At 42.7% G+C, this 27,192-nt stretch overlaps 1 protein-coding gene across 6 annotated transcripts; it reads right to left on the bottom strand.

Moving 5' to 3' along the window:
* ZDHHC11 (zinc finger DHHC-type containing 11) lies at positions 1 to 27,192 on the bottom strand. Of its 6 annotated transcripts, none has more exons than XR_004183622.1 (6): positions 25,776 to 26,959; positions 18,584 to 18,671; positions 17,095 to 17,129; positions 6,081 to 6,168; positions 2,859 to 2,893; positions 1 to 208 (listed from the first exon to the last, which is right to left on the bottom strand). XR_004183622.1 is itself a non-coding variant. In XM_031666071.1 (6 exons), the coding sequence occupies exons 2-6, from the start codon at positions 18,630 to 18,632 to the stop codon at positions 196 to 198; spliced, it is 228 nt and encodes a 75-aa protein (XP_031521931.1). In that variant the 5' UTR covers positions 18,633 to 18,671; positions 25,776 to 27,192; the 3' UTR covers positions 1 to 195. The 6 variants fall into 6 exon arrangements, 5 of the variants coding, with proteins under 5 accessions (XP_031521931.1, XP_031521930.1, XP_031521929.1 ...); XM_031666071.1 differs by having other exon boundaries at positions 17,087 to 17,129; positions 25,776 to 27,192; XM_031666070.1 differs by lacking the exon at positions 17,095 to 17,129 and having other exon boundaries at positions 25,776 to 27,192.

The following is a 27,192-nucleotide window of genomic DNA, read 5'->3' as shown; positions in this document are numbered from 1 at the left end:
ACAGACAACACAAAAATAAAGCCAAATACTTACTGCCAATTGATCTTCAACAAACAAACAAAAATCATCAAGTGGGGAAAGGACACCCTATTCGATCCATGGCGCTGGGATAATTCACAAGCCACATGTGGAAGAATGAAGCTGGATCCCCACCTTGCACTTCTGACAAACATGAACTGAGGATGGATCAAATACTTAAATCTGAGACCTGAAAGCAAACAAAAATCTACAAGATATCATCAGAAAAACTTTTCTAGGCATTGACTTAGGCAAAGAGCTCATGACTAAGAATCCAAAAGCGAATGCAACAAGAACAAAGATAAATAGATGCATTTTATCTTAATTTATTTTTACTTTATCCTAAATACCTTCTGCACAGTCAAACAACTAATAAGCAGACTAAATAGAACTCATAGAAGAAATAGAAGAAAATATTCACAATCTATACATCCAACAAAGGACTAATATCCAGAATCTAAAATAAACTCAAATCCACAAGAAAAAAAATCTAATCATCCAGTTGGGTGGGGTGGCTCATGCCTGTAATCCCAGTCCTTTCGGAGGCTGGGGTGGGCAGAACACTTGAAGTCAAGAGTTCAAGACCAGCCTGGCCAACATGGCAAAACTTTGCCTCTACTAACAATACAAAAATTAGCCGGGCGTGCTGGTGGGTGCCTGTAATCCTAGCTACTTGTGAGCCAGAGTCAGGAGAATAGCTTCAACTCGGGAGGCGGAGGCTTCAGTGAGCCAAGAATATGCCACTGCACTCCAGCCTGGGTGACAGACAAAAACAAAACAAAACAAAACAACCAACCCACCCCATCAAAAAGTAGGCAGAGTTCATGAAGAGACAATCCTCAAAAGAAGATATACAAATGGCCAACAAGCATATGAAAAAATGCTGAACATCACGAATTAACAGGAAAATGCAAATAAAATCCTGGGCCGAGCGTGGCTCAAGCCTGTAATCCCAGCACTTTGGGAGGCGAGATGGAAGCGGATCCGCGAGGTCAGGAGATCGAGACCATCCTAGAACACAGTGAAACCGATCTCTACAAGAAATACAAAATAGCGGGCCCAGATGGGCGGGCGCCTGTAGTCCCAGCTACTCGGGGCTGGGGCCAGATAAGCATGAACCGGGGGAGGAGCTTGCAGTGAAGCTGAGATCCAGCCTGCACTCCAGCCACAGGCTGGGCCGAGACTCCGTCCTCAAAAAAAAAATCCACAATGTGATACCACCTTACTCCTGGAAGAATGGCCATAATATAAAAAATAAAGAAATAACAGACGTTGGCTTCGATGTGGTGAAGACAGAACACTTTTACACTGCTGGTGGGAACGTCAACTAGTACAACTACTATAAAACACAGTATGGAGAGTCTGTAAAGAACTAAAGGTAGAACTATCATTTGATCCAATAATCCCACTACTGGCTACCTACCCAGAAGAAAAGAACTTATCTTACGAAAAAGATACTTGCACCCACATGTTTATAGCAGCATAGTTTGCAATTGCAAAAATATGAAAGCAGCCTAAAACAAATCAATGGATAAAGAAAATGTGACATATTCTTGTGATCTGTACATATGTACATACCACGGAATACTACTCAGTCAAAAAGAAGAATGAAATATCGGCACTCACACAACCTGGGTGGAGTTGCGGACCATTATTCTAAGAGAACTAACCCAAGAATGAAAAACCAAACATTGTACTATCTCACTTATAAATGGGAGCTAAGTTATGATGATGCAAAGACAAAAGAATGATGTAATGGGCTTTTGGGACGCAGAGGGAATGGTGGGAGGAGGGTGACGGATAAAAGACTGCACATTGGATACAGTATACACTGCTCGGGTGGTGGGTACACCAAAATCTCAGAAATCAACATGAAAATCTTCTCCATGCAACCAAACACCTTGTTCCTCAAAACTTCATTGAAATATAGTAAAAAAGAAAAAAGAAAAAAAGAAAGAAAGAAAAGAAATATAACTAGGCTGGGCGCAGTGGCTCATGTCTGTAATCCCAGCACTTTGGGAGGCGGAGGCGGGTGGATCACGAGGTCAGGAGATGGAGACCATCCTGACTAACATGGCGAAACCCCATCTCTACTAAAAATACAAAAAAAAAATTAGCTGGGTGTGGTGGCGGCTACTGGGTAGCTGGTAGTGCCACCTACTGGGGAGGCTGAGGCAGGAGAATGGTGTGAACACGGGAGGTGGAGCTTGCAGGGATCCAAGACCGCGCCACTGCACTCCAGCCTGGGCGACAGAGTGAGACTCCATCTCAAAAAAATATATATATATATGTAACTATATAAGCAAAGAATATTGGAGAATATTTATATAACCTTAGAGTAATGAGGGCTTTTTAAAGCAAGAGAAAAAGAAATGTTAACAAATTTGGCTTCAGAAAAGTTCGCAACCTCTACACTGTGAAAGATCCCATAGGGTTTCTAATACACAAAGAGCTGTTGCGTTTGATAATCCAAATCATAAATTCACACAAGAAAAACTGTAAAATGGTCAAAACATGAAAAAATGCTGTCTTACAGGTAGTAAAGAAATGCATATGGAAATATTACATTTTATTTGAATAAAACTAAAGTTAGTATCTCAGGCTGAAAGAGTGACACAGTTGAAGGAAGGGTGAACTGCGCCATCCTTTTGGGAAAGTCATCATAAAGAGTCTGTGAAGATTGAAAATGTGTGTGACCTTTGACTCTTAGCCTCTAAAATAAAATGACCTACATGGCACAACACTGGCTCAAAGAGGCTTTTGGAAACCCTGGTTGTGAGGCCAACCAGACGACTCTGGTACAGATAGGTAAAACATTCCCATTAAGCTTATGAACTTACCCAAGTGAAGATAGACTCGGTTCATCATCGGCTTCCTGTGGGGAAGTGAAGCACAATTCACAGGATGAACAAAGACCTTGTTGACGTTGAGCTTACTCTTAAATTCAAGTTCATTACTAGTCATTTCAGAGTAATGGTACTTCAAGGATGCCTGGATCATGGAACAGGATCTCAGTGGTGGCACAGCACCCTTCCTCCCAATCCTTGTATTATGGGCTGAACTATATCCTCCTCCAAATTCATAGGTTGACATACTGACACCCAGTGACCTAGAATGTGACTGTATGAGGAGACAGGGTCTTGAAAGAGGTAACTGACGTTAGATGAGGCTATTAGGGTGAGCCCTATCCAGAGTGACTGGTATCCTTTTAAGAAGGGGAGATTATGACAGACACACAAATAGAGGAAGACTGTGGGAGGACGTAGAGAACAGGTGGCCGTCTACAAGGCAAGGAGAGAGGAATTCAGAGAAACCAACCCTGCAGACACTGTGCTCTGGGACTTCCAGCTTCCAGATATGTGAGAAAATACATTTCTTGTTCCAACACCCCATGTGTGGTTCCTGCTTGTGGAATCTCTAGCAAAGCAAAACACCTGCTACGTGTGCACACATGCTGTTTTCCATGCTCTTGGGTAAGAACCTGGGAGTGGGAGTGCTGGGTCACATGATAATATATGCTCCGCATCTGAAGCTTTGCCAGAGTGCCTGCCAATGTGGCATCATCTTTCATCCCCATGAGCAATGGATGAGACTTCCAGTTCTCCGATGTCTTCACCAACACTTGGTAGTCATCACCTTCTTTTTAATTATTATTTTTTTTAAGAGACAGGGTCTTGCTATGTTGCCCAGACTCATCTCTATCTCCAGGCCTGAAGGCATCCTCCTGCCTCATGGGCCACCCAAAGCTCTGGGATTTCAGGTGTGAACCACCGTACCTGGGTGGTATCGTTACTCGTTTTTGTAGCCATTCTAATAGGGGTGCAGCGCTATCTTTTGTGGTTCCCTGATGTCAAATGATGTTGAGCACTATTTTGTGTGCTTTATTTCTCGCGGATATGGTTGCCTTGGTGAAGAGTATGCTCAACTCATTTGCTCATTTAAAAACTGAGCTGTTTTCTTATTGTTGAGTTTTCACGATTCTTTAAATATTCCCGATCCAAGTATATGACTTGCAAATATTTTATTTCAGTCTGTGGCTTATATTTTCATTCTCTTAATGGTGACAATTGAAAGAATAATTTTAAATGTTTAAAGTCAAATGTATCTTTTTTTTGAAAATTTGTTTTTGGCGTAAATAAAAGTTTGCCTAAAACATCACAAAGATATTCTATGATTTTTGTAGGAATGTTAAGTTATTCCCTCTTAATATGAGGTCTGTGATGGATTCTGCATTGCTTTCTATGTGGAACTCAGCTGTGAGTGTTTGGCATGTGGTTATCAAGCTGCTGCAGCACATTCATTAAAAACGCTTCCATTTCTCCCCATTGCCTTGTCTTGGCACCTTCCATTTAAGCCAAACAGCAGAAATGTTAAGAAGGGCTTGTTTCCGGAGTTTCCAGTTTGTTCCGTTCATCTACTCAGGCTGTCTTCTTGGGACAATGCTGTCTGCGGCCGCAGGCCCACTCCGAGGGGAGGCGATGGACTGCATGCAATGGAGGCCTGGCACAGGGCTGTGCCAGGGCGGAGGTGCCAGTGGTGTACTCACTTTCAGGCGATTCTCACTCGATGTGAACAATGAACCAACAGAGACTCTTCCATAGGATTGTCCTGTAGCCCACAGAGATGCGGGCTTGGGATTCAACCTCATGCTGAGCGGATCTTCTCTGCTTCCAGACCAGGCGTCATGTGGCTTCACGCGAGGTGACTGTAAATCATCATCTGGCCCGAGGCTGCGGAGGAACCGAGGGGACTCGGTGCACCCGGGCAGCAGGTGTCCCATGAGCGATGCATGAGCAGAGAAAATCCCGTGAGCCCGTGTGCCACATGGAGTGAGGGAACTTTGGCGGCTGAGGCTGGGTGGGGGAAGGCTGGGGGCTCGATCGTTTCCACTGAGTGTGTCTCCAAATCTTCGCTGGAAGTACAGGCAAGGGGCAGAGCTTGGATGCCAGTGTCACTGTTCCTCCAGGCTGGGCTGATCCCCTTTCATTTCCAAGTCTCAAGAGCCTGTTCCCTGAAGTCCTGGGGAAGTGTGGGTGAGGTGACCCCATGCCACAGAGAAGTGGAAGTCACCTGTAACCTCCAGAAACTGGCCGCCTCACAAAGCCTGCTCAAAAGGATTTCCCCACAGCCTAGCACAGTGGCTCATGCTTGTAATACCCCTGCTATGGGAGGCTGAGGCCAGAGGCTTGCTTGAGACCAGAAGTTCCAAACCAACCCAGGCAACAGAGTGAGACCCCATCTCTTAAGACATAAATAAATTGGCTGGGTGTGGTGGCACACTCCTGCAGTTTCAGCTACTCAGGAGGCTGAGGTAGAAAGAATACTTCAGTCCGGGAGGTGGAGGCTGCAGTGAGGCCTGTCCCACCACTGCAATCCATCCTGGGTGACAGAGTGAGATCCCATCTCTAAAATAAATAGTGACGCAGATAAAACCAGTGGAAGCCACCCCAGAGCAGGAACAGAAATATGGCCCTAAAGCCAGCAGCCGTGCTGGTCTTTTCCTGTGAAGGACAGACACAGAGTCCATGTAACACACACACACCATTCACACACATATACATGTGACCACACACCACACACAAAACCACACCCACACACACACCCCGACATACCTGCACATGTGTCCACTCACACATCTCTATTCCCATCTGTCTCCTATACACAGTCCTTCCTCAGCATTTTATTTTAAAAACACAGTACATGGATTCTGCCATGGCTAACAATTTCCCTCTATTCTTTATGACAGCACTGTCCCTCGCTGTGTGTTCTGGGCACTTCAGAGACTGCCCTGGGCATCTGCCATCGCCAACCTGATCGGCTCAGTGCTGGGGGGGCTCCCGCTTTGGTATCCATCTGTGTCTCTCACCCACAGCTGGGAAGCATTCCTGCCTCTCACTCCATCTCTCTGTGCTCCACCCACCATCACTCCCATGTGAGCAGCACCCTTGGAGACAGAGTGCTTCCATTCTGAAGACTGCTTAACCTCAGCTTGGGGGACCTCAGACCACACATTCTCCACACGGCCCTGTCCTCGGGGTACAGCACTCGTGACTGCAACTTACCCGTGCCGTCGAACCCCCTTCCGGGTGAACAGTACTGGAGAACGGACTGGGGCGCCTGTAAATCTGCAGGGAGTCCCTGGCATTGACTCTGGTGGGGCAAGCAAAAGGGGAGAAACACATCTCAGCTTTGTGGGAGGCTTAGGGCAGCACTGGAGGCCACAGAGTGTCCTGAAAGCACCACTGCTAGGGCCCACGTGTCTCAGAACCTGGAGACTAGCAGCTCCCGGGAAGTTGTGTGAGTGCTCCCGGGTTACTGCACAGTGGGACACAGAAGGAGTTTTGGTGTAAGGACCACTTCCCACTTGGATTCTGTAAAGCAGTGCCTCCCGAAGTGTGCGAGCCCCGCCCTAGACCAGAGCCTTGGACGGGTTGTGTCCTCAGTCAGTGTAGCTGGGCTACACTGAGCTACAAGGTGACTGTAATTTTATAAAACAGCACATCACACATGTCACAGGGGCTTCAGGTGGGTCAGGTGACTTTTGATTTTTACCTGGGAATCTTTGCTATTCCCTAATTTTCTACAATGTATATACGTTGATTTGGCAATCGTTACACAACTTTAGTTTTTCATTATGGTTTTAGAGAGAAAGTTTGCATTCTGCTTATAGTTATGTTTCTATTAATCTTGTCCAAAATGCATCATAGAGAAAGCATTTTTATATTTTACTTAAAAGACCACAGTTACGCGATAATTCAAAGTGAAATCCAGTGCTTCGGATCTACACAGTAGTTTTGCCAATCACCCTTCTGAGAAAAGCAATTTCATAGAAGACTTAATAGGTTGTCTGAAAGAGAATGAACTTTTCCCAGTAAGCCATACACCTCGACTGCTGAACTAAGCAAAAGTCTGCACGAATTCTCTGCAGGTGTGATAACTACCAACAGGGCCTTGTCCAGATCCAGGGAAGTCCTTCGTCCCTGGCTGTGGAGTAAGGGACGGTGACTTTCCAGGGACACAGGCCCTGTCTCTTCTGCCCAGGAAGGTTTGGGCCGAGCCCCTGCTGGTGTCTGTGAGGGCTGGGGCTGGTGCACACCTGGGGAAGGGGGGCTGCGTGCCACTTCCTGGCCATGGTGGAGAGTCTGGCTTCTGGGACCTTTGCTGCTTCTCTGTGGGGGCTGTGATGTGGGCCCCTCCCTATGGAAGTGTGTAACTAGTGCAACTGCAACCTGAATTCCATGTGTCTAGGAATTGGACAAAGTCTTTTGAAAGCTCATATGGAAAAACAAATGTGTAAGAATTGTTGAAAGTAAATGAAAAATGAAAATATCTCTACAGGCTTATTTGCCTGCAGGATATTAAAATATAGTAGCTAAATAAGGTTCCACAATTCAAACAGATGGTGCAGCTCCAGGACACAGACCCATGAGAACAGAGACGAGCATCCAGACACAGACCTGGGCCTGTGTTTAGGGAATCACAGTGAACCATGAAAGGGGTCTTTCAATTTGAGGGGAAAGGCGCAATATTTAATACACAAGGAGAAAACCAATAGTTGTGTGTCCAGAATTGGTGGGTTCTTGGTCTCACTGACTTCAAGAATGAAGCTGCGAACCTTTGCGGTGAGTGTTACAGTTCTTAAAGATGGTGCATCCGGAATTTGTTCCTTCAGACGCTCAGATGTTTCTGGAGCTTCTTCCTTCTGGTGGGTTCATGTCAGGTCTCACTGTCAGGAGTGAAGCTGCAGACCTCTGCCGTGAGTGTTAAGAGCTCTTAAAGGCAGCGCATCTGGAGTTGCTCCTTCTTCCCGGTGGGTTCGTGGTCTTGTTGGCTAGAGTGAAGCTGGAATCTTAAGTGTTACAGCTCATAAAGACCCAAGAATGAGCAGCAGCAAAGATTTATTGCAAAGAACAGGGCTTCCATACCAGAAGGTGACCCAGATTTGCCTGCTGGCTCCATGGCCTGCTTTATTCCCTTATCTGGCCCCACCCACATCAGCCCAGTTGGTCCATCTGACAGAGAGCTGATTGAGGTCTACAGTACCCTAGGCGCTGATAGGTCTGTTTGACGAAGCGTGCTGACTGCTGCATTTACAATGCGCCCGAGCTGAACACAGATTAGCTAGTTAGCTAGATACAGAATTAGCTAGATACTGTGTACCAACTGGTGTATGTACAAACCTTGAGCTAGACACAGGTGCTGATTGGTGTATTTACAAACCCTGGAAGCTAGACACAGAGTGCTGATTGGTGTATTTACAAGCTGAGCTAGACACAGAGTTGGTGTATTTACAAACCCTAGGCTAGACACAGATTGCTGATTGGTGCACATACAATCCTCAGGCTAGATATACAAGTTCTCCAAGTCGATCTGGTTCAGGAGCTCAGTTGGCTTCGTGAATCCCGCACCAGGGCTGGGCAGGGGCTCCCAGCCCAGTCCCCAGCGGCGTCTGCACTCCTCAGCCCTTGGGCTGTCCATGAGATGGGGAAAAGCCCACCCGAGGAGTAGGGGACAGCGAGGAGGCTCAGGCTGCCTGGAGCCCAAGGTCAAAATAAGCGAACTACAGATCTAAAAACCACCACCCTGAAACAGGCTGTGGCGTCGGTGCGGACTGGCGGGCGCTCATGACTACGGCGGTTTTGAAGCATAAAGCGCAGGCCGGGTACGGGCATCGCCTGTGAACGCCAGCCAGAATCTGGGCGGCTCAGCGGGACTCGCCGTGAAGGGTTAAACAAACCAAACCAGGGGCTTCTGCGGTTTGTGACGGGCTGAAGGTATCGGCTGTTCCCGTTTTGGGGCGGGCGCTGGTGAACTTCGCGCTCGCCTCGGTTTACTGTTTTGATTCCCCAATAAGAACTGCCGATCTCGCCAGACCGTGCCAGCGGCTGGCGTCAACGCGCAAAACAGGCGAATATAGATGCCGCTTCGCTCTCAACCTCAACCGCCCTGAACGGAAGGGCGTTCAAAGTCCTCCTCCCGCGGGCCAGGTGTGCGAGATAACCAGGCGTACGAAGCAAAGGCCGTGCTGGTGACTTCCGACCTCCAGGCTAAATCCGGCATGGCGACTTTGCTTTCGGCTGGGGGCGGCGGCCTTCCGACCGGCTGGCGCAAGATGACCAAACTGGCTTGAACAACGTATTCGGTTATCTTTGCTGGTGCTGAACTTCCATGCCGATCTCCGCTGACGGGAAGCTGGTGGCGAATGGGACCGGCGCGCCGACAAACATCCTGCGGACGGGGCGTTGTTCATGATTGCCTGAACTGATTCCGGATAACTGGCGTCTTCATCGATCAAAAACCCGGGCGGCTGCCATAACTACGGGCTAAGGCCGTTGCCGCCTGAAATGCCTAAACTGGAAGGCTCAAACCGGACGCGGCAGCGACTTTCGCGGCCAGGTGCTCTCGAGGAGAAAGTGAGCTATTCCACCTCCTGCAGCATCCTGGATAACCAGAGGTCTGAGTCTGTCCATGACCTTCACTGCTAGGAATAGCCAGCCTCTGCGAGAAGTCACCACAGTAAACCTGTCGACAGCCGAGGGCCCCAGGGAGTCCCACTTCAGTCCCCTGTCCCTCCACCGGGGCGGAGTGCTGGCATCCACAGCTGGGAGACCTGAGGACGGATCACATCACAGGCCTCTGTGCAGACATTCCCCAGCACCAGCCTGGTAGCCCTGCTCAGGGGAGAGACCCAGAAGAACAATAGCAATCACTGCTGTCTGATTTCCAGAAGCTGCATCTCTAGGGGAAGGGACAGTGCACACATCAAGGGACCAATCCATGCGGCAAAAGAATCTGATCAGCAAACGTTGAGTTCCAGATTTTCCCACTGAAATAATCTACACTAATGACAAGGAATCAGAAAATTAATTCTGGTAACAAGAAAACACAAGGTTCTGGACCTCCCTCAAAACACCACAGTAGCACTCCAGAAAGAGATCCAAACCAAGGAGAAAATCTCCAAATTGCTGGATAAAGAATTCAGAAGGTTGATTATTAAGGTATTCAAGGAGATACCAGAGAAAGGTGAAAACCAACTTAAAGAAATTTAAAAATCAGTACAGGTTATAGATGAAAAAAATACTCCAGAGAAATAGAGATCACAAAGAGAAAACAAACACAATGTCTGGAAATGAAAGGCACACTAAGACAAATACAAAATGCACTGGTAAGTTTCAGCAGTAGAATCGAACAACTAGACTTCAGAGCTCACAAACAGGGCTTTGTAATTAGTCCAATCATAGAAGGGGAAAAAAAGAATTTTAAGAACAAAGCCTCCAAGAAAGTTGTGATTAGATTAAATGTCCAAACCTAAAAATAATTAGAGTTCCTGAGGAAGAAGAGAAATCTACAAGTTTGGAAAACTTATTTTATGGAATAATCAACGAAACCTTCCCTGGCCTCGCTAGAGTTCTAGACGTCCAAAGACAAGAAACTCAAAGAACACCTGGGAAATCACTGCAAAATGATCATCACCCAGGCACGTGGTCATCAGGTTATCTAACGTCAGGACATATGAAACAAACGGAAGAGCTGTGAGGCAAAACATCAAATAACCCATAAAGGAAAACCTGTCATATTAGCAGCAGATTTCTCAGCAGAAACTCTACAGACTACAAGGTATTTGGGTCCTATCTTTAGCCTCCTAAAACAAAATAATTAACAGCCAATAATTTTATATTCAGCAAACTGTTTCCTAAATGAAGTAGAGATAAAGTCATTCTCAGACAAACAAATGCTGAGAGAATTACCCACTACCAAGCCAGTACTACAAGAAATGCTAAAAGAAGTTCTAAATCTTAAAACTAAAATACACCAAAATAGGACCTCCTTAAAGCATAAATCTCACAGGGCCTATTAAACAATAGAACAAAGAAAAAGACCACAACTACCATGATGAATAAAACACTACCTCACATTTCAATACTAACATTGAATATAAATGGTCTAAATGCTCCACTTAAAAGATACCGAATAGCAGAATGGGGAAGAATATATCAACCAAGTATCTGGTGTTTTCAACAGACTCACCTAATACATAACGACTCACATAAACTTGAGGTAAAGGGGTAGAATCCGATATTTCATGCAAATAGAAACCAAAAGCAAGCAGCAGTAACTATTCCTATGTCAGACAACTGACTTTAAAGCAACAACAGCTAAGACAGACAAAGAGGGACATTATATCATCATAAAAGGATCACTCCAATAGGAAAATATCACAATCCTAAATATATATGCACCTAACATGTGATGTCCTAAATTTATAAAACAATTATTACTAGACATGAGAAATTAGATGACAACACAGTAATAGTAGGGGACTTAATACTCTATGGATAGCACTAGACAGCTCATCAACACAGAAAGTCAACAAAGAAACAACAGACTTAAACTATACCCTAGAACAAATGAACTTGACAGATATTTACAGAAAATTCTGCCCAACAAGTGCGTACACTCTTTTCATCAGTACATGGAACGTTCTCCAAGATAGATCATATGATAGATCACAAAACAAGTCTCCATGAAGGTAAGAAAATAAAAATTATCTCAAGTATTTTTCCAGACCACAGTGGAATAAAGTGGGAAATGACCTCCCAAACCCTCAAAACCACACAAATACATGGAAATTAAATAACTGCTCCTGAATGATCTTTGGGTCAATAATGAAATCAAGAGGGAAATTTAAAAATTCTTTCAATTGAACAATAATAGTGACACAACATATCCAAACCTCTAGGGCTGGGCGCGGTGGCTCATGCCTGCGATACCAGCACTTTGGGAGGCCAGGTGGGCGGATCACCTGAGGATCACTTGGGAGTTTGACATCAGCCTGGCCAACATGATGAAACCCCACCTCTACTACAAATACAAAAATTAGCTGGGTGTGGTGGCACACACCTGTAATCCCAGCTACTTGGGAGGCTGAGGCAGGAGAACTGCTTGAACCTGTGAGGCAGAGGTTGCAGTGAGCCGAGATTGCACCATGGCTCTCCAGTCCGGGCAACAGAGCAAGACTCTGTCTCAAATAAACAAACAAAAACACAAACAAAAACACTTCTAGGACACAGCAAAAGCGATGGTAAGATGAACATTCATGGCATTAAATGCTTCCATCAAAAAGTCGGAGAGAGCATAAACAGACAATCTAAAGGTCACACCTGAAGTAAACAAAGAAACAAGAACAAAACCCAAACCCAGCAGAAGAAAAGAAATAACAAAGATCAAAGCAGAACTAAATGAAATTAAAACAAACTAACAATCAAAAAAAGCCCCAAAAGATAAATGAAACAAAACAAAATTGATAGACCATTAGCAAAACTCACCAAGGAAAGAAGAGAGAAGATCCACATAAGCTCAATTAGAAATGAAATGGGACATATTATAACTGATACCACAGAAATACAAAAGATCATTTAAGGCTACTATGAACACCTTTTTGCACACAAACTAGAAGATCTAGTGGAGATGGATAAAATCCTGGAAATATACAACTGTCCTAGACTATACCAGGAAGAAATAAAAATTCTTAGCAGATCAATAGCAAGTAGTGAGATTGAAACAGTAATTAAAAAATTGCGAATGAAACAAATTCAGGGTGAATTCACAGCTCAATTCTATCAGACATTCAAAGAAGAACTGCTGCTAATCTTATGGAAACAATTCCAAAAGATAAAGAGGGATTCTTCCATAAATCATTTCATGAAGCCAGTAGCACCCTAATACCAAAACAAAACCAGAAAACTACAGACCAATATCCCCCATGAATATGGATGCAAAAATCCTCAACAAATTACTAGCTAGCCGAATCAAACAACATAACAAAAAGATAATATACCATGGTCAAGCAGGTCTCATACCAGGGATGCAGGAATGGTTTAACACATGCAAGTCAATAAATGTGACACTTCACATAAATAGAATTGTTAAAAATCTGAGATGATTTCAATAGATGCAGGAAAACGATCTGACAAAATCTAGAATGCTTTTATAATTAAAAGACTCAGCAAAATCAGCGCAGAAGGGGCATACCTCAAGGTAATAAAAGCCCTCTATGACAAACCTACAGCCAACATTATCCTGAATGAGAAAAAGTTGAAAGCCCTGCCCCTGAGAACTGGAACAAGACAAGGATGCCCACTTTCACCACTTCTATTCAACACAGTATTGGAAGTCCTAGCCAGAGCAATCAGAGAAGAGAAAGAAATAGGTCTGGAGTTTGAGACCGGCCTGGCCAACATGGTGAACCCTGCCTCTACCAAAAATACAAAAGTTGGCTGAGCGTGGTGGCGGGTGCCTGTAATCCCAGCTAATCGAGTGGCTGAGGCAGGAGAATCACTTGAACCCAGGAGGCGGAGGTTAGAGTGAGCCAATATCATGCCATTGCACTCCATCTTTCGCAACAAGAGTGAAACTCCATCTCAAAAAGAAAAAAAACATTTTTTTTAAAATGAGAAAGAAAGAACATTCAAAGTGGTAAACAGGAAGTCAAACTGTCACTGTTCTCTGACGATATGATCATATACCTAGAAAACCCTAAAGACTCATCCAAAAGCTCCTAGATCTCAGAAATGAATTCAGTCAAATTTCAGGATACAAAATCAATTCACACAAATCAGTAACACTGCTATGTGCCAACAATGACCAAACTGAGAATCAAATGGAAAAGTCAACCCCTTTTGCCACAGGTGCAAAATAAAGAAAGAAAGAAAAATAAAACTTAGGTATACACCTAATGCAAGAGGTGAAAGATCTCTACGGAAAAAAACCACAAAACACTGCTGAAAGAAATCATAGACAACACCAATAAATAGAAACACATCCCATGCTCATGGTTTAGGGTGAGGGAATCAATTGTGAAAACTGTAGTACCAAAAGCAATCTACAAATTCAATGCAATTCCCTTCAAAATATCATCATCATTCTTCACAGAACTAAAAAAAAAAACAACAACAACATAAAATTCTTATGGAAAGAATAAAGACCACACATAGACAAATAAGACTAATGAAAAAGAACAAATCTGGAGGCATCACATTACCCGATTCTGAACTATACTACAAGGCTACAGTTACCAAAAGAGCATGGTACTGATATAAAAATAGGAATGTAGACGAATTGGACGGAATAGAAAACTCAGAACTAAAGCCAAATACTTACAGCCAACTGAGCTTCGACAAAGCAAACAAAAACATCAAGTAGGGAAAGGACACTCTATTCAACAAATGGTGCTGGGATCATTTGCACCTTTTAGCCACATGCAGAAGAATGAAGCTGGATCCTCAACTCTTTCCTAATACAAAAATCAACTCAAGATGGATCAAAGACTGAAATCTAAGACCTAAAACCATAAAAATATCGACAGAGAACATCGCAAAAACTCTTCTAGACATTGGCAGGCAAATAGTTCATGACCAAGAATCTAAAACCAAATGCAACAAAAACAAAGATGAATTGATGGGATTCATTAAACTAAAAAACTTGTGCACAGCAAAAGAAATAATCAGCACAGTAAGCAGACAACTCACGGAATTGGAGAAAATGCTAATAATCGATATATCCGACAAAGGACTAATATACAGAACATAAAAAGGAACTGAAACAAATCCGAAAAAAAAATCATCCAGTAGGGTGTGCTGGCTCACTCTTGTAATCCTGGTCCTCTGGGAGGCTGAGACAGGTGGATCACTTGAGATTAATTCGTGCAGACCAGCCTGGCCAACATGGTGAAATCCAGTCTCTACTAAAAATACAAAATAGATGTGATGGTTGGCGCCGGTTATCCCAGCGACTCAGGAGGCTGAGGCAGGAGAGTCGCTTGAACTCAAGAGGCAGAGGCTTCAGTGTATCATGATCACACCACAGCACTTCAGCCTACAACAGAGAGTGAACTCTCTATTTAAAAAAAAAAAAAAAAAATCCCATCAAAAAGTGGGCAAAGGACACAAATAGACAATTCTCGAAAGAAGATATACAAATGGGCCAGGCACGGTGGCTCAAGCCTGTAATCCCAGCACTTTGGGAAGCCGAGACAGGAGGATCATGAGGTCAGGAGATGAGAGACCATCTGGCTAACCTGGTAAAGAACCCGTCTCTACTAAAAATACAAAAAAACAGCCAGGCTGAGGTGGCCCGGGTGCCTGTAGTCCCAGCTACCTGGGAGGCTGACAGGAGAATAGTGTAGACAGGAGGCAGAGCTTGAAGTAAGCGAGATCCAGTCACTGCACTCCAGCCTGGAAGTGACATAGTGAGACTCCGTCTCAAAAAAAAAAGAAAGATATACAAATGGCCAACAAACATATGAAAAAATGCTCAACATCACTAATTATCAGGGAAATGCAAATAAAATCCTCAATGCAATACCATCTTACTCCTGCAAGAATGTTCATAATGTAAAAAATCAAAGAATAACAGATGTTGGCATGGATGTAGTGAAAGGGGACACTTTGACACTGTTGGTGGGAAGGGAAACTAGTACAACCACTATGGAAAACAGTATGGAGTTTCCTTAAAGAACTGCTACTACTGTGCAACATGTTGGAGCAATGAGCGTGCGACGCAGTGAACAGCTGTAAGAACTTGAGTTGGGGTTAAATCTTCCCCATGTACATGCTGTTCCATACCCAGGGCAGCTGGGTTGGGAGGACGAGGCCAGCTGGGGGCACTGATCTGTGAGGGGGAGACCCAGGAGCCACGGTGACCTCAGTAGTCTGGGATCCCAGGTTCCTCTAGAGGAGCTCCGAGCCATGAGGTGTGGGTGCTCCTTCTTCCCAGCACGAGGAGCCTCCCTCACACACCCTCCCTGGATGCTGTCCCTGTCTTTGGGCTTATGTCCACTGGGCCCTCCCTAGTTTGGCCATCTGGCCCCCCTCAGCAGCACGACCTCCTGGAATGGTGGCAGAGACCCCAGAGGTCCTGGGCCAGGACAGCTGTACCTGCTGGGTGCCCAGAGTAGAGGACGGGGCTGTTCTGTGCAGGCTGAGGTGGGCGCTTCCCCTGTGGGGCCAGCTGAGAATCCCTGTAGTAACGGGGGAGTACAGCAGGTAGGGTCAGGACCAGGACGTGATGTGAGGGCAGGAAGGATGCTGTGCCACTGTGTGTGTGTGTGCGTGAGTGCATGTATGAGTGTGTGTATATGTTTGTGAGTGTGTCTGTGTAGGAATGTGGTATTGAATGTGTGTGTATGTGTGTGGGGTGGGCGTGCATGCCTGGGATGGTTTCACTCAATGACTTTTATCTTTCAATCTCATTTCATTCTAAATTGTAGTATATCACTGCAGATGAAAAGTTCCTCAGGTTAGAAGGTAGGAGTGCAATATCTAAACCCTGAAACCCTGGGAAATGTTGTCTAAAGTAGCTTTTAAAATACAAAGTTAATCTGTGTTCATTATATGCAGAGGAAAATGGAACAGGAAACAAAGGTTAATAAATTACTCACCATCATGTGTGACTAGATTTCCTGTTACTCTGTGTTCTGGGAGAAGTGTATTCTGACTTTGAGGTTCTCTAGGAAGAATTTGTGCTTGTCATGGCTGGTACAGTTTCATTTCCTCATGGAAACAGGTTAGTGGTTAAAATGCGTGCTTAAAACTGGGTCATGACCTCTATAACAGTCGTCTTTCAGCTTTTGTAGTTTGGAGGGTGACAAAGTTGTGTTCAGTTGGGCTGGATTTGTGCAGTGTTGGGTCAGAGCTATCATCAGTGGACATGTTTAGAGGTGAAATGACAAGACCTGTCTCTCAACGAAACACTATTAGAAAAATTAAAAAAATATACAGACTCAGCCATTACATGTGTTTAAAGAATAGACTTAGAAAATAACGCTTGGCCTTATTTTTGGTCATAAGTTCAAATGTTAGTTATGAAGGATTCTATAATTTTTTCAAGTAAGATAAGTGCAATAAGCTACGTGAATGGATATAAATGTTAAGTGAAACGTTTTGATTTTCTACTGTGTCATCAGTTTATTTGAAGACATTAAACAGATGACATATTTTCCTAAGTAATTTGAGATAAGACAAGTGTATAACTAGGTTACCAATGTATAAAATAATCCCATTAAACTTACAAACTCACCCAAGTGAAGCCAGACGCCGGACACCATCTGCTTCCTGTGGGGAAGTGAAGCAAAATGCATAGGATGAACAAATGCGTTGTTGAGGTTGAGCTTACGCTTAGAATTCATGTTCATTACTAGTCAGTTCTGAGTAATGGTACTTCAAGGATGCCTGGATTATGGAATAGGATCTCACTGGTGGGACAGCACCCTTCCCTCGAATCCTTGTATTATGAGCTGAACGCTATCCTCCTCCAAATTCATAGGTTGACATCCTGACTCCCAGTGACCTAGAATGTCACTGTATGAGGAAACAGGGTATTGAAAGAGGTAACTGACGTTAGATGAGGTTATTAGGGTGAGCCCTAATCCAGAGAGACTGCTGTCCTTTTAAGAAGGGGAGATTATGACAGAGACAAAAACAGAGGGAAGACTGTGGGAGGGCCTTGAGAGAACAGGTGGCAGTCACAAGGCAAGGAGAGGGTCGCAGGAGAAATAACCCCTGCAGACACTGTGCTCTAGGACTTCCAGCCTCCAGATATGTGAGAAAAGACGTTTCTTGTTCCAACACCCCATGTGTGGTTCCTCCCTGTGGAATCTCTAGCAAAGGAAAACACCTGCTACATGTGCACACATGTTGTTTCCATGCTCCTGGGTAAGAACCTGGGAGTGGGAGTGCTGGGTCATATGATAAGTATACGCTCAGCATCTGAAGCTTTGCCAGAGTGCTTGCTGATGTGGCATCATCTTTCATCCCCATGAGCAATGGACGAGACTTCCAGTTCTCCGATGTCTTCACCAACACTTGGTATTGATCATCTTTTTAAAACTATATTTTTTAGAGGCAGGGTCTTGCTATGTTGCCCAGACTGGTCTCAAACTCCTGGCCTCAAGGGATCCTCCTGAGTCATGGGCCACCCAAAGCTCTGGGATTTTAGGTGTGAAGCCTTGGGCCTGGATGGTATCATTAATCTGTTTTCTTGCAGCTATGCTAATGGGGTGCAGTGGTATCTTAGTGTGGTTTTAGCTGCTGGTTCCCTAGTGGCAAATGATGTTGATAACCATTTTGTGTGCTTTATTTCTCATGGATATGTTTGCCTTGGTGAAGAGTGTGTTCAAATCTTTCACTGTTTAAAAACTGAGCTGTTGTGTATTCCTGAGTTTTCATGGTTCTTTAAATATTCTGTACAAAAGTGTATGACTTGCACATATTTTACTTCAGTCTGTGGCTTATGTTTTCATTCCTTTACTGGTGACAATTGAAGAAATAATTGTAAATGCTTAAAGTCAAATGTATCCTTTTTTTGTGAAATAGTGCTTTTGGTATCTATCGAAGAAAAGTCTGCCTAACACAAGACTCTGAAGATATTCTATGATTTTTGTAGGAATGTTAAAAGTTTCCCCCTCTTAATATGAGGTATGTGATGGATTTTGTATTGGTTTTCCACGTGGTGCTGAGCTGTGTGTTTGGCATGTCGTTATCCTCCTGCTGCAGAACACTCAACTTACCTTTGCCGACGAGTCCCCGTCCGGGTTTACTGAAGTGCAGAAGTGACATGGGCTCTTGTAAATCAGCAGAAAGTTCTTGACCTTGCCTCTGGTGGGACAGGAAGGAGGAGAGAAACTCATCTCAGCTTTGTGAGGGGGGTGCTCAGGGTGGCACTGGAGGCTGCAGCACGTCCTGTCAGCACCACTGCTGTGGCGCGCATGTGTCTCAGAAACGTGGAGATCAGCAGCTCCCGGGAGGTTGTTAGAGTTCTCCCGAGTTATACGCAGTGGCAAACGTAAGGAACTTGTCGTGTAAAGGACCATGACTCTTTGCCACTGGACAATGCAAAGCAGTGCCTCCATCCACCGTGTAAGACCTGCCCTACACCAGTGCCTAAGACAGGTTCTGAAGGGTGATGGCAGATGGGAGTTGGGGCTGATGTGCAGCACTCACGTGGACAAACAGAACAGCATGTGGAGACTCATGCTGCGGACTTTCATCCCAGGAACACAACGGCAGCATACCAGAAAAAACAAAAAAAGTCACAGAAACTTTGGAAGACACCATAGGCCACAGCAAATTCCACAGGACAGGTGACAACTCTGCTGCTCTCTCGGAAGTGCCACCTCCTGGCTGGAGGCCAACCAGTTCAGAACATAACAGCAACTCATGACAATAACTCTGCTACTAGGAAGGAGAAAACAAGAGCTTATTCCACCTCCGGCAACATCCTGGATAACCAGAGGTCCCGAGTGTGTCCATGTGACAACTTCACTGCTAGAATAACCAGCCTCTGAGAAAGTCACCACAGTAAACCCGTCGACAGCCGAGGGCCCCCAGAGAGTCCACTTCAGTCCCCTGTCACCTCCACCGGGGCAGGTGCTGGCATCCACAGCTGGGAGACCTGAGGACGGATCACATCACAGGCCTCTGTGCAGACATTCCCCAGCACCAGCCTGGTAGCCCTGCTGGGTGGAGAGACCCAGAAGAACAATAGCAATCACTGCTGTCTGGGTTGCAGGAAGCTCCAGCTCCAGGGGAAGGGGAGTGCACAAATCAGGGACCACACATGGGACTAAAGAATCTGACCAGCAGCACTTGAGTTCCAGATTTTCCCACTGAAATAATCTACACACATGGGAAGGAATCAGACAAGTGATCCTGGTAATACGATGAAACAGGGTTCTAGTCCACCCTCAAAAGACCGCGCTGGCTCCCCAAGCTCCCCAGCAATAGATCCAAACCAAGAAGAAAATCAGAATTGCTGGAAAGAATTCAGAAGGTTGATTATTAAGCTACTCAAGGAGATACCAAAGAAAGGTGAAAACCAACACAAAGAATTTTAAAAATCAATACAGGATAAGATGAAAAGTGCTCCACGGAAATAGAGATCCTAAAAAAAAAAAACAAAAAACACAGTCACAACTTCTGGAATGAAAGTCACACAAAGAGAAATACAAAATGCACTGGACAATTTCAACAGTAGGATCCAACAAGTAGAAGAAAGAACTTCAGAACTCAAAGACAAGGTTTTTAAATTAACATAGCCAGACAAAGGGGGAAAAAAAATAATTTAAAAAAGACAAAGCCTCCAAAAACTTAGGGATTATGTTAAATAGCCAAACCTAAAAATAGTTAGTGCTCCTGAGGAAGAAGAGAAATCTAGAAGTTTGCAAACTTATTTCAGGAAATAATCAAGGAAACCTTCCCTGGCCTTGCACGAGTTCTAGACGTCCAAAGACAGGAAGCTCAAAGAATGCCTGGGAAATTCATTGCAAAAAGATAATCACTGAGGCACATAGTCATCAGGTTATCTAAAGTCAAGACAAATGAAAGAATCTTAAGAGCTGTGATGCAAAAGCATCAGGTAACCTCTAAAGGAAAACCTGTCATATTAGCAGCAGATTTCTCAGCAGAAACTCTGCACACTAGAAGGGACTGGGGTCCTATCTCTAGCCTCTTCAAACAAAATAATTAACAGCCAATAATTTTGTATTCAGCAAAACTAACTTTCCTAAATGAAGTCGAGACAATGTCTGTTTCAGAAAAACACATGCTGAGAGAACTAGCCACTACCAAGTCAGTCCTACAAGAAATGCTAAAAGGAATTCCAAATCTTAAAACCTCAAAATACACCAAAATAGAACCTCCCACAGGACTGAGAAAACAGTAATGCAAAGAAAGAAACCAAGGTATTCAGGCAACAACTAGCATGATCAATAAAACAGTACCTCACATCAAAATACTAACATTGAATTTAAACGGCCTAAAAGTACCAACTGAAAAATACAGAGTGGAAGAATTGAGAAAAATTCACCAACCAAGTATCTGCTGTCTTCAAGGGACGCACCTAATGTATAAGGACTGAAATAAACTTAAGGTGAAGGGGTGGATAAAAGATGCCAAACAAATGGAAACCAACAGCAGGCAGGAGGAACTATTCTGATACCAGACTCAACAGACTTTAAAGCCACAACAGTTAAAAAAGACAAAGAGCAACATTATACAATGACAAAAGAATCCCTCCAAAAGGAAAATATCACAATCCTAAACATATATGCACCTAATGAGGGACCTCCCAAATTTATAAAACAATTATTACTGGATGTAAGAAATGAGACAGATGAAAACACAATTACAGTGATGGACTCAATACTCCACTGATAGCACTAGACAGGTTATCAAGACAGAAAGTGAACAAAGAAACAATGAACTTAAACTATACCCTAGAACAAAAGGACTTGACAGGTATTTACAGAACGTTCTATCAACAACTGCAGAATGTACATTCTTTTAATCAGTACATGGAACATTCTCCAAGACACATCATATGATAGGCCACAAAACAAGTTTCAATGAATATAAGTTATCAAAATTACATCAAGTATCTTTTCAGACCACAGGGGAATAAAATTGGTAATTAACTCCAAAAGGAACCTGCAAAATTACACAAATATGTAGAAATTAAATAACTGCTTCTGAATGATCTTTGAGTTGACAATGAAATCAAGAGGGAAATTTAAAAATTCTTCAAACTGAATGATAACCGTGACACAACTTATCAAAACCTCTAGGACACAGTAAAAGTGATGCTAAAAGGAATGTTCACAGCACTACATGGCCATATCAAAAACACTGAAAGAGCACAAATAGATAATCTAAGGTCACACCTGAAGTAACCAGAGAAACAAGAACAAAGCAAACCCAAACCCAGCAGAAGAAAAGTAATAACAAACATCAGAGCAGAACTAAATGAAATTCAAACAAACACAAAAACTGCAAAAGAAAATTAAAAAGCTGGTCTTCTGAAAAGACAAACAAAATTCATAGACCATTAGCAAGACCAACCAAGAAAAGAAGAGAAAAGATCCAAATAAGCTCAATTAGAAATGAAATGAGAGATAGTACAACTGATACCACAGGAATACAAAAGATCTTATTTAAGGCCAATATGAACATCTTTATGCACACAAACTAGAAAATCTAGAGGAGTTGGTAAATCCCTGAAAATAAAACCCACCTAGATTAAATCAGGAAGAAATAGAAACTCTTAACAGATTAATAACAAGTAATAAGATTGAAACAGTAATAAAAAAAATTGCCAACTAAGATGTCCATGACGTATTCACAGCTGAATTCTATCAGGCATCCAAAGTAAGGCTGGTGGCAATCTTATGGAAACTATTCCAAAAGATAAAGAGGGAATCCTCTGTAAATCATTCTATGAAGCCAGTTTCACCTTAAACCAGAAAAGGACATAACAAAAAGAGAAAACTACAGACCAATATCCCTCATGAATATAGATGCAAAAATCCTCAACAAAATACTAGCTAACTGAATCAAACAGTGTATCAAAACGATAATACACCATCATCAAGCAGGTTTCATACCAGGTATGCAGGAATGGCTTAACATATGCAAGTCAATAAATGTGATACTTCAAACAAACAGAATTTTTAAAAAACCATAGATCATCTCAATAGATGCAGAAAAAGCATTTGACAAAATCTACCATCCCTTTATAAATAGAACACTCATCAAAATCAACACAGAAGGGACATACCTCAAGGTTATAAAAGCCCTCTATGACAAACCCACAGCCAACGTTATACTGAATGGGGAAAAGTTGAAAGCATTGCCCCTCAGAACTGGAATAAGACAACGATGCCCACTTTCACCACTTCTTTTTGACATAGAACTGGAAGGCCTAGCCAGAGCAATCAGACAAGAGAAAGAAAGAGCATCCAAATTAGAAAACAGGAAGTCAAACTGTCCCTGTTCACTGATGATATGGTCATATACTTCGAAAACTCTAAAGACTCATCCAGAAAGCTCCTAAATCTAATAAATGAATTCAGTAAAATTTCAGGATACAAGATCAATGGACAAAAATCAGCAACACTGTTAAGTGCCAACAATGAGCAAGTTGAGAATCAAATGAAGAAGTCAACCCCTTTTGCAACAGCTGAAAAAACAAAACAAAACAAAACAAAACAAACTTAGGAATATACCTAACCCAAAAAGTGAAAGATCTCGACAAGGAAACTACAAAAACCTGCTGAAAGAAATCATAGAAAATGCAAATAAATGGAAACACATCCCAGGCTCGTGGATGGGTAGAATTAGTATTGTGAAAATGACCATACTGCCAAAAGCGATCTACAAATTTAATGCAAGTCCCATCAAAATACAATCATCATTCTTCACAGAACTAGAAAAAACAATCCTAAAATTCATATGGAACCAAAAAAGACAACACAAAGACAAGCAAGACTAATCAAAAAGAACAAATCCCAAAGGACTTTAAACCCAGTCCTTTGGGAGGCTAAATCATTTGCTCTTTATGATTTTGGGAGGCATCACATTACCTGAATTCAAACTATACTACAAAACTAGAGTTACCAAAACAGCATGGTACTAATATAGAAATAGGCACATATAGATCAATGGAACAGACTAGAGAACCCATAAATAAAGCCAAATATTTACTGCCAATCGATTTTCAGCAAACAAACAAACAAACAAAAATCAAGTGGGGAAATGACACCCTATTCAATACATGGTGCTGGGATAATTCACAAGCCACATGTAGAAGAATGAAGCTGGATCCCCACCTCGCATCTTTTACAACATCAACTGAGGATGGATCAAAGACTTAAATCTGAGACCTGAAAGCATTCAAAAATCTACAAGATATCATCAGAAAAACTTTTCCAGGCATTGACTTAGGCAAAGAGCTCATGACTAAGAATCCAAAAGCAAATGCAGCAAGAACAAAGATAAATAGATGCAATTTATCTTCATTTTCTTTATTTTAAACTAAAAACCTTCAGCACAGCAAAAGAAACAATAAGCAGAGTAAACAAGACCCCAGAAAGGAAGAAAATATTCAGAATCTATACATCTGACAAGGGAATAATATCCAGAATCTAAAATGAACTCAAACAAATCCCTAAGAAAAAAACAAATCATCCAGTTGGGCATGGTGGCTCATGACTGTAAACCCAGTCCTTTGGGAGGCTAAGGAGGGTGGATCACTTGAAATCAAGAGTCCAAGACCAGCCTTGCCAATATGGCGAAACCCCGCCTCTACTAACAATAAGAAAATTAGCTGGGAGTGCTGGTGGGCGCCTGTAATCCCAGCTATTTGGGAGCCTGAGGCAGGAGAATCGCTTGAACCTGGGAGGTGGAGGCTTCAGTGAACCATGATCGTGCCACTGCACTCCAGCTTGGATGACAGAGTGAGACCATCTCAAAAAAAAAAAATCATCCCATCAAAAAGTGGGCAAAGTTGATGAAGAGAAAATTCTCAAAAGAAGATATACAAATGGCCAACACATATGAAAAAATGCTCAACATCACTAATTATCAGAGAAATGCAAATACAATCCACAATGCAACACCACTTTTTATTCCTGGAAGAATGGCCATAATTTTAAAAATAAAGAAATAACAGATGTTGGCATGGATGTGTTGAAAAGGGAACACTTTTACACCGCTGGTGGGAACATAAACTATTACAACCAATATAAAAAACAGTATGGAGATTCTGTAAAGAACTAAAGGTAGAACTATCATTTGATCCAGCAATCCCACTACTGGCTATCTACCCAGAAGAAAAAAATAAGTTATCTTATGAAAAAGATACTAGCACGCACATGTTTATAGCAGTATAGTTTGCAATTGCAAAAACATGAAACCAGCCTAAAATAAATCAGTGGATAAAGAAAATGTGATATATATTTGTGATCTCTATATATGTACATACCATGGAATACTACTCAGCCATAAAAAGGAATGAAATATTGGCACTCACACAACCTGGATGGAGTTGCAGCCCATTATTCCTAGTGTAAGTAACTTAAGAATGAAAAACCAAACATCATACTATCTCACTTACAAGAGGGAGCCAAGTTATGAGGATGCAAAGGCGTTAAGAATGATTTAATGGGCTTTTGGAACTCAGGGGAAACGGTGGGAGGAGGGTGACAGATAAAAGACTACACTTTGGGTACAGTGTACACTGCTCAGGTGGTGGGTGCACCAAAATCTCAGAAATCAACACTGAAAATATTTTCCGTGCAACAAACACCTTGTTCTCCAAAACTATTGAAATAAAATAAAAATAAAAATTATAACTATATAAGAAAAGAATGTCTGAGGATATTTATATAACCTTAGAGTAATGAAGCTTTTTAAAGCAAGACAAAAGGAAATGTTAACAAATTTGGCGTCAGAAAAGTTTACAACCTCTACATAGTGAAAGATCCCATAGGGTTCCTAATATGCAAAGAGCTATTACATTTGATAATCCAAACAATCCAACAGTTGAACATTAATTCACACAAGAAAAACTGTAAAATGGTCAAAACATGAAAAAATATTGTCTTAATGGTAGTAAAGAGATGCAATTGAAATATCACATTTTATTGGAATAAAACTAAACATACTCTTAGTATCTCAGGCTGATAGAGTGACAAGAGTTGAAGGAAGGGTGAACTGTACCAACCTTTTGAGACAGTCACCATACAGAGTCTGTGAAGATTGAAAATGCACATGACCTTTGACTTTGAGCCTCCAAAATAAAATGACCTACACAGCACAACACTGGCTCAAAGACACTTCTGGAAATCCTGTTTGCGAGGCCAACCAGACGAGTGTACAACTATGTTACCGATAGATAAAACATGCCCATTAAGCTTACGAACTTACCCAAGTGAAGATGGACTCGGTTCATCATCGGCTTCCTGTGGGGAAGTGAAGCAAAATTCACAGGATGAACAAAGACCTTGTTGACGTTGAGCTTACTCTCTAAATTCAAGTTCATTACTAGTCAGTTCTGAGTAACAGCACTTCAGGGATGCCTGGATCATGGAACAGGATCTCAGTAGTGGCACAGCACCCTTCCTCCCAATCCTTGTATTATGGGCTGAACTATATCCTCCTCCAAATTCATAGGGACATACTGACACCCAGTGATGTGACTGTATGTGGAGACAGGGTCTTGAAAGAGGTAACTGACGTGAGATGAGGCTATTAGGGTGAGCCCTAATCCACAGTGACTGGTGTCCTTTTAAGAAGGGGAGATTGTGACAGAGACAAAAACAGAGGGAAGACTGTGGGAGGACGCAGAGAACAGGTGGCCATGTACAAGGCAAGGAGAGAGGTCTTGGGAGAAACCAACCCTGCAGACACCGTGCTCTGGGACTTCCAGCCTCCAGATATCTGAGAAAACACATTTCTTGTTCCATGTGTGGTTCCTCCCTGTGGAATCTCTAGCAAAGAAAAACACCTGCTACGTGTGCACACATGTTGTTTTCCATGCTCCTGGGTAAGAACCTGGGAGTGGGAGTGCTGGGTCACATGATAATACATGCTCCACATCTGAAGCTTTGCCAGAGTGCCTGCCAATGTGGCATCATCTTTCATCCCCACGAGGAATGGATGACACTTCCAATTCTCCGATGTCTTCACCAACACTTGGTATTGATCATCTTCTTTTTAATTATTATTTTTTTAAGAGACAGGATCTTGCTATGTTGCCCAAATTTGTCTCTATCTCCAGGCCTGAAGGCATCCTCCTGCCTCACGGGCCACCCAAAGCTCTGGGATTTCAGGTGTGAACCACCGTGCCTGGTGGTATTGTTACTCGTTTTTCTTGTAGCCATTCTAATAGGGGCACAGCGGTATCTTATTGTGGTTTTAGCTTGCGATTCCCTGATGTCAAATGATGTTACACACTATTTTATGTGCTTTATTTCTCGCGGATATTGTTGCCTTGGTGAAGAGTATGCTCAACTCTTTTGCCCACTTAAAAACTGAGCTGCTTTCTTGTTGTTGAGTTTTCACGATTCTTTAAATATTCTGGATACAAGTATATGACTTGCAAATATTTAATTTTGGTCTGTAGCTTATATTTTCATTCTCTTAATGGTACAATTGAAAAAATAATTTTAAATGTTTAAAGTCAAATTTATCTTTTTTTCTGAAATAGTGTTTTTGGTGTATATCAAAGAAAACATTGCCTAAAACATCATAAAGATAGTCTATGATTTTTATAGAAATGTTAAAGTTTTCCCCTCTTAATAGGAGGTCTGTGATGGAGTTTCCAGTTTGTTCCATTCATCTA

The sequence above is a fragment of the Papio anubis genome, chromosome 5 (genome assembly GCF_008728515.1).
Source record: "Papio anubis isolate 15944 chromosome 5, Panubis1.0, whole genome shotgun sequence".
NCBI classification, from domain to species: domain Eukaryota; kingdom Metazoa; phylum Chordata; class Mammalia; order Primates; family Cercopithecidae; genus Papio; species Papio anubis.
The sequence above is the reverse complement of the archived record's forward strand: the minus strand, read 5'-3'. Positions and strand labels throughout refer to the sequence as shown.

Bases quoted from the DNA above. Each gene is read 5' to 3' on its own strand.
- ZDHHC11 (XM_031666066.1), bottom strand. From the start codon at position 16,224: ATGCACGCCCACCCCACACACATACACACACATTCAATACCACATTCC. The intron at 2,894-6,080 runs GTAAGTTGCAGT...ACTTCCCCACAG, and splicing joins AAGGGGGTTCGACGGCACGG to GAAGCCGATGATGAACCGAG. The intron at 209-2,858 runs GTAAGTTCATAA...GTTTGCTTTCAG, and splicing joins CCGAGTCTATCTTCACTTGG to GTCTCAGATTTAAGTATTTG.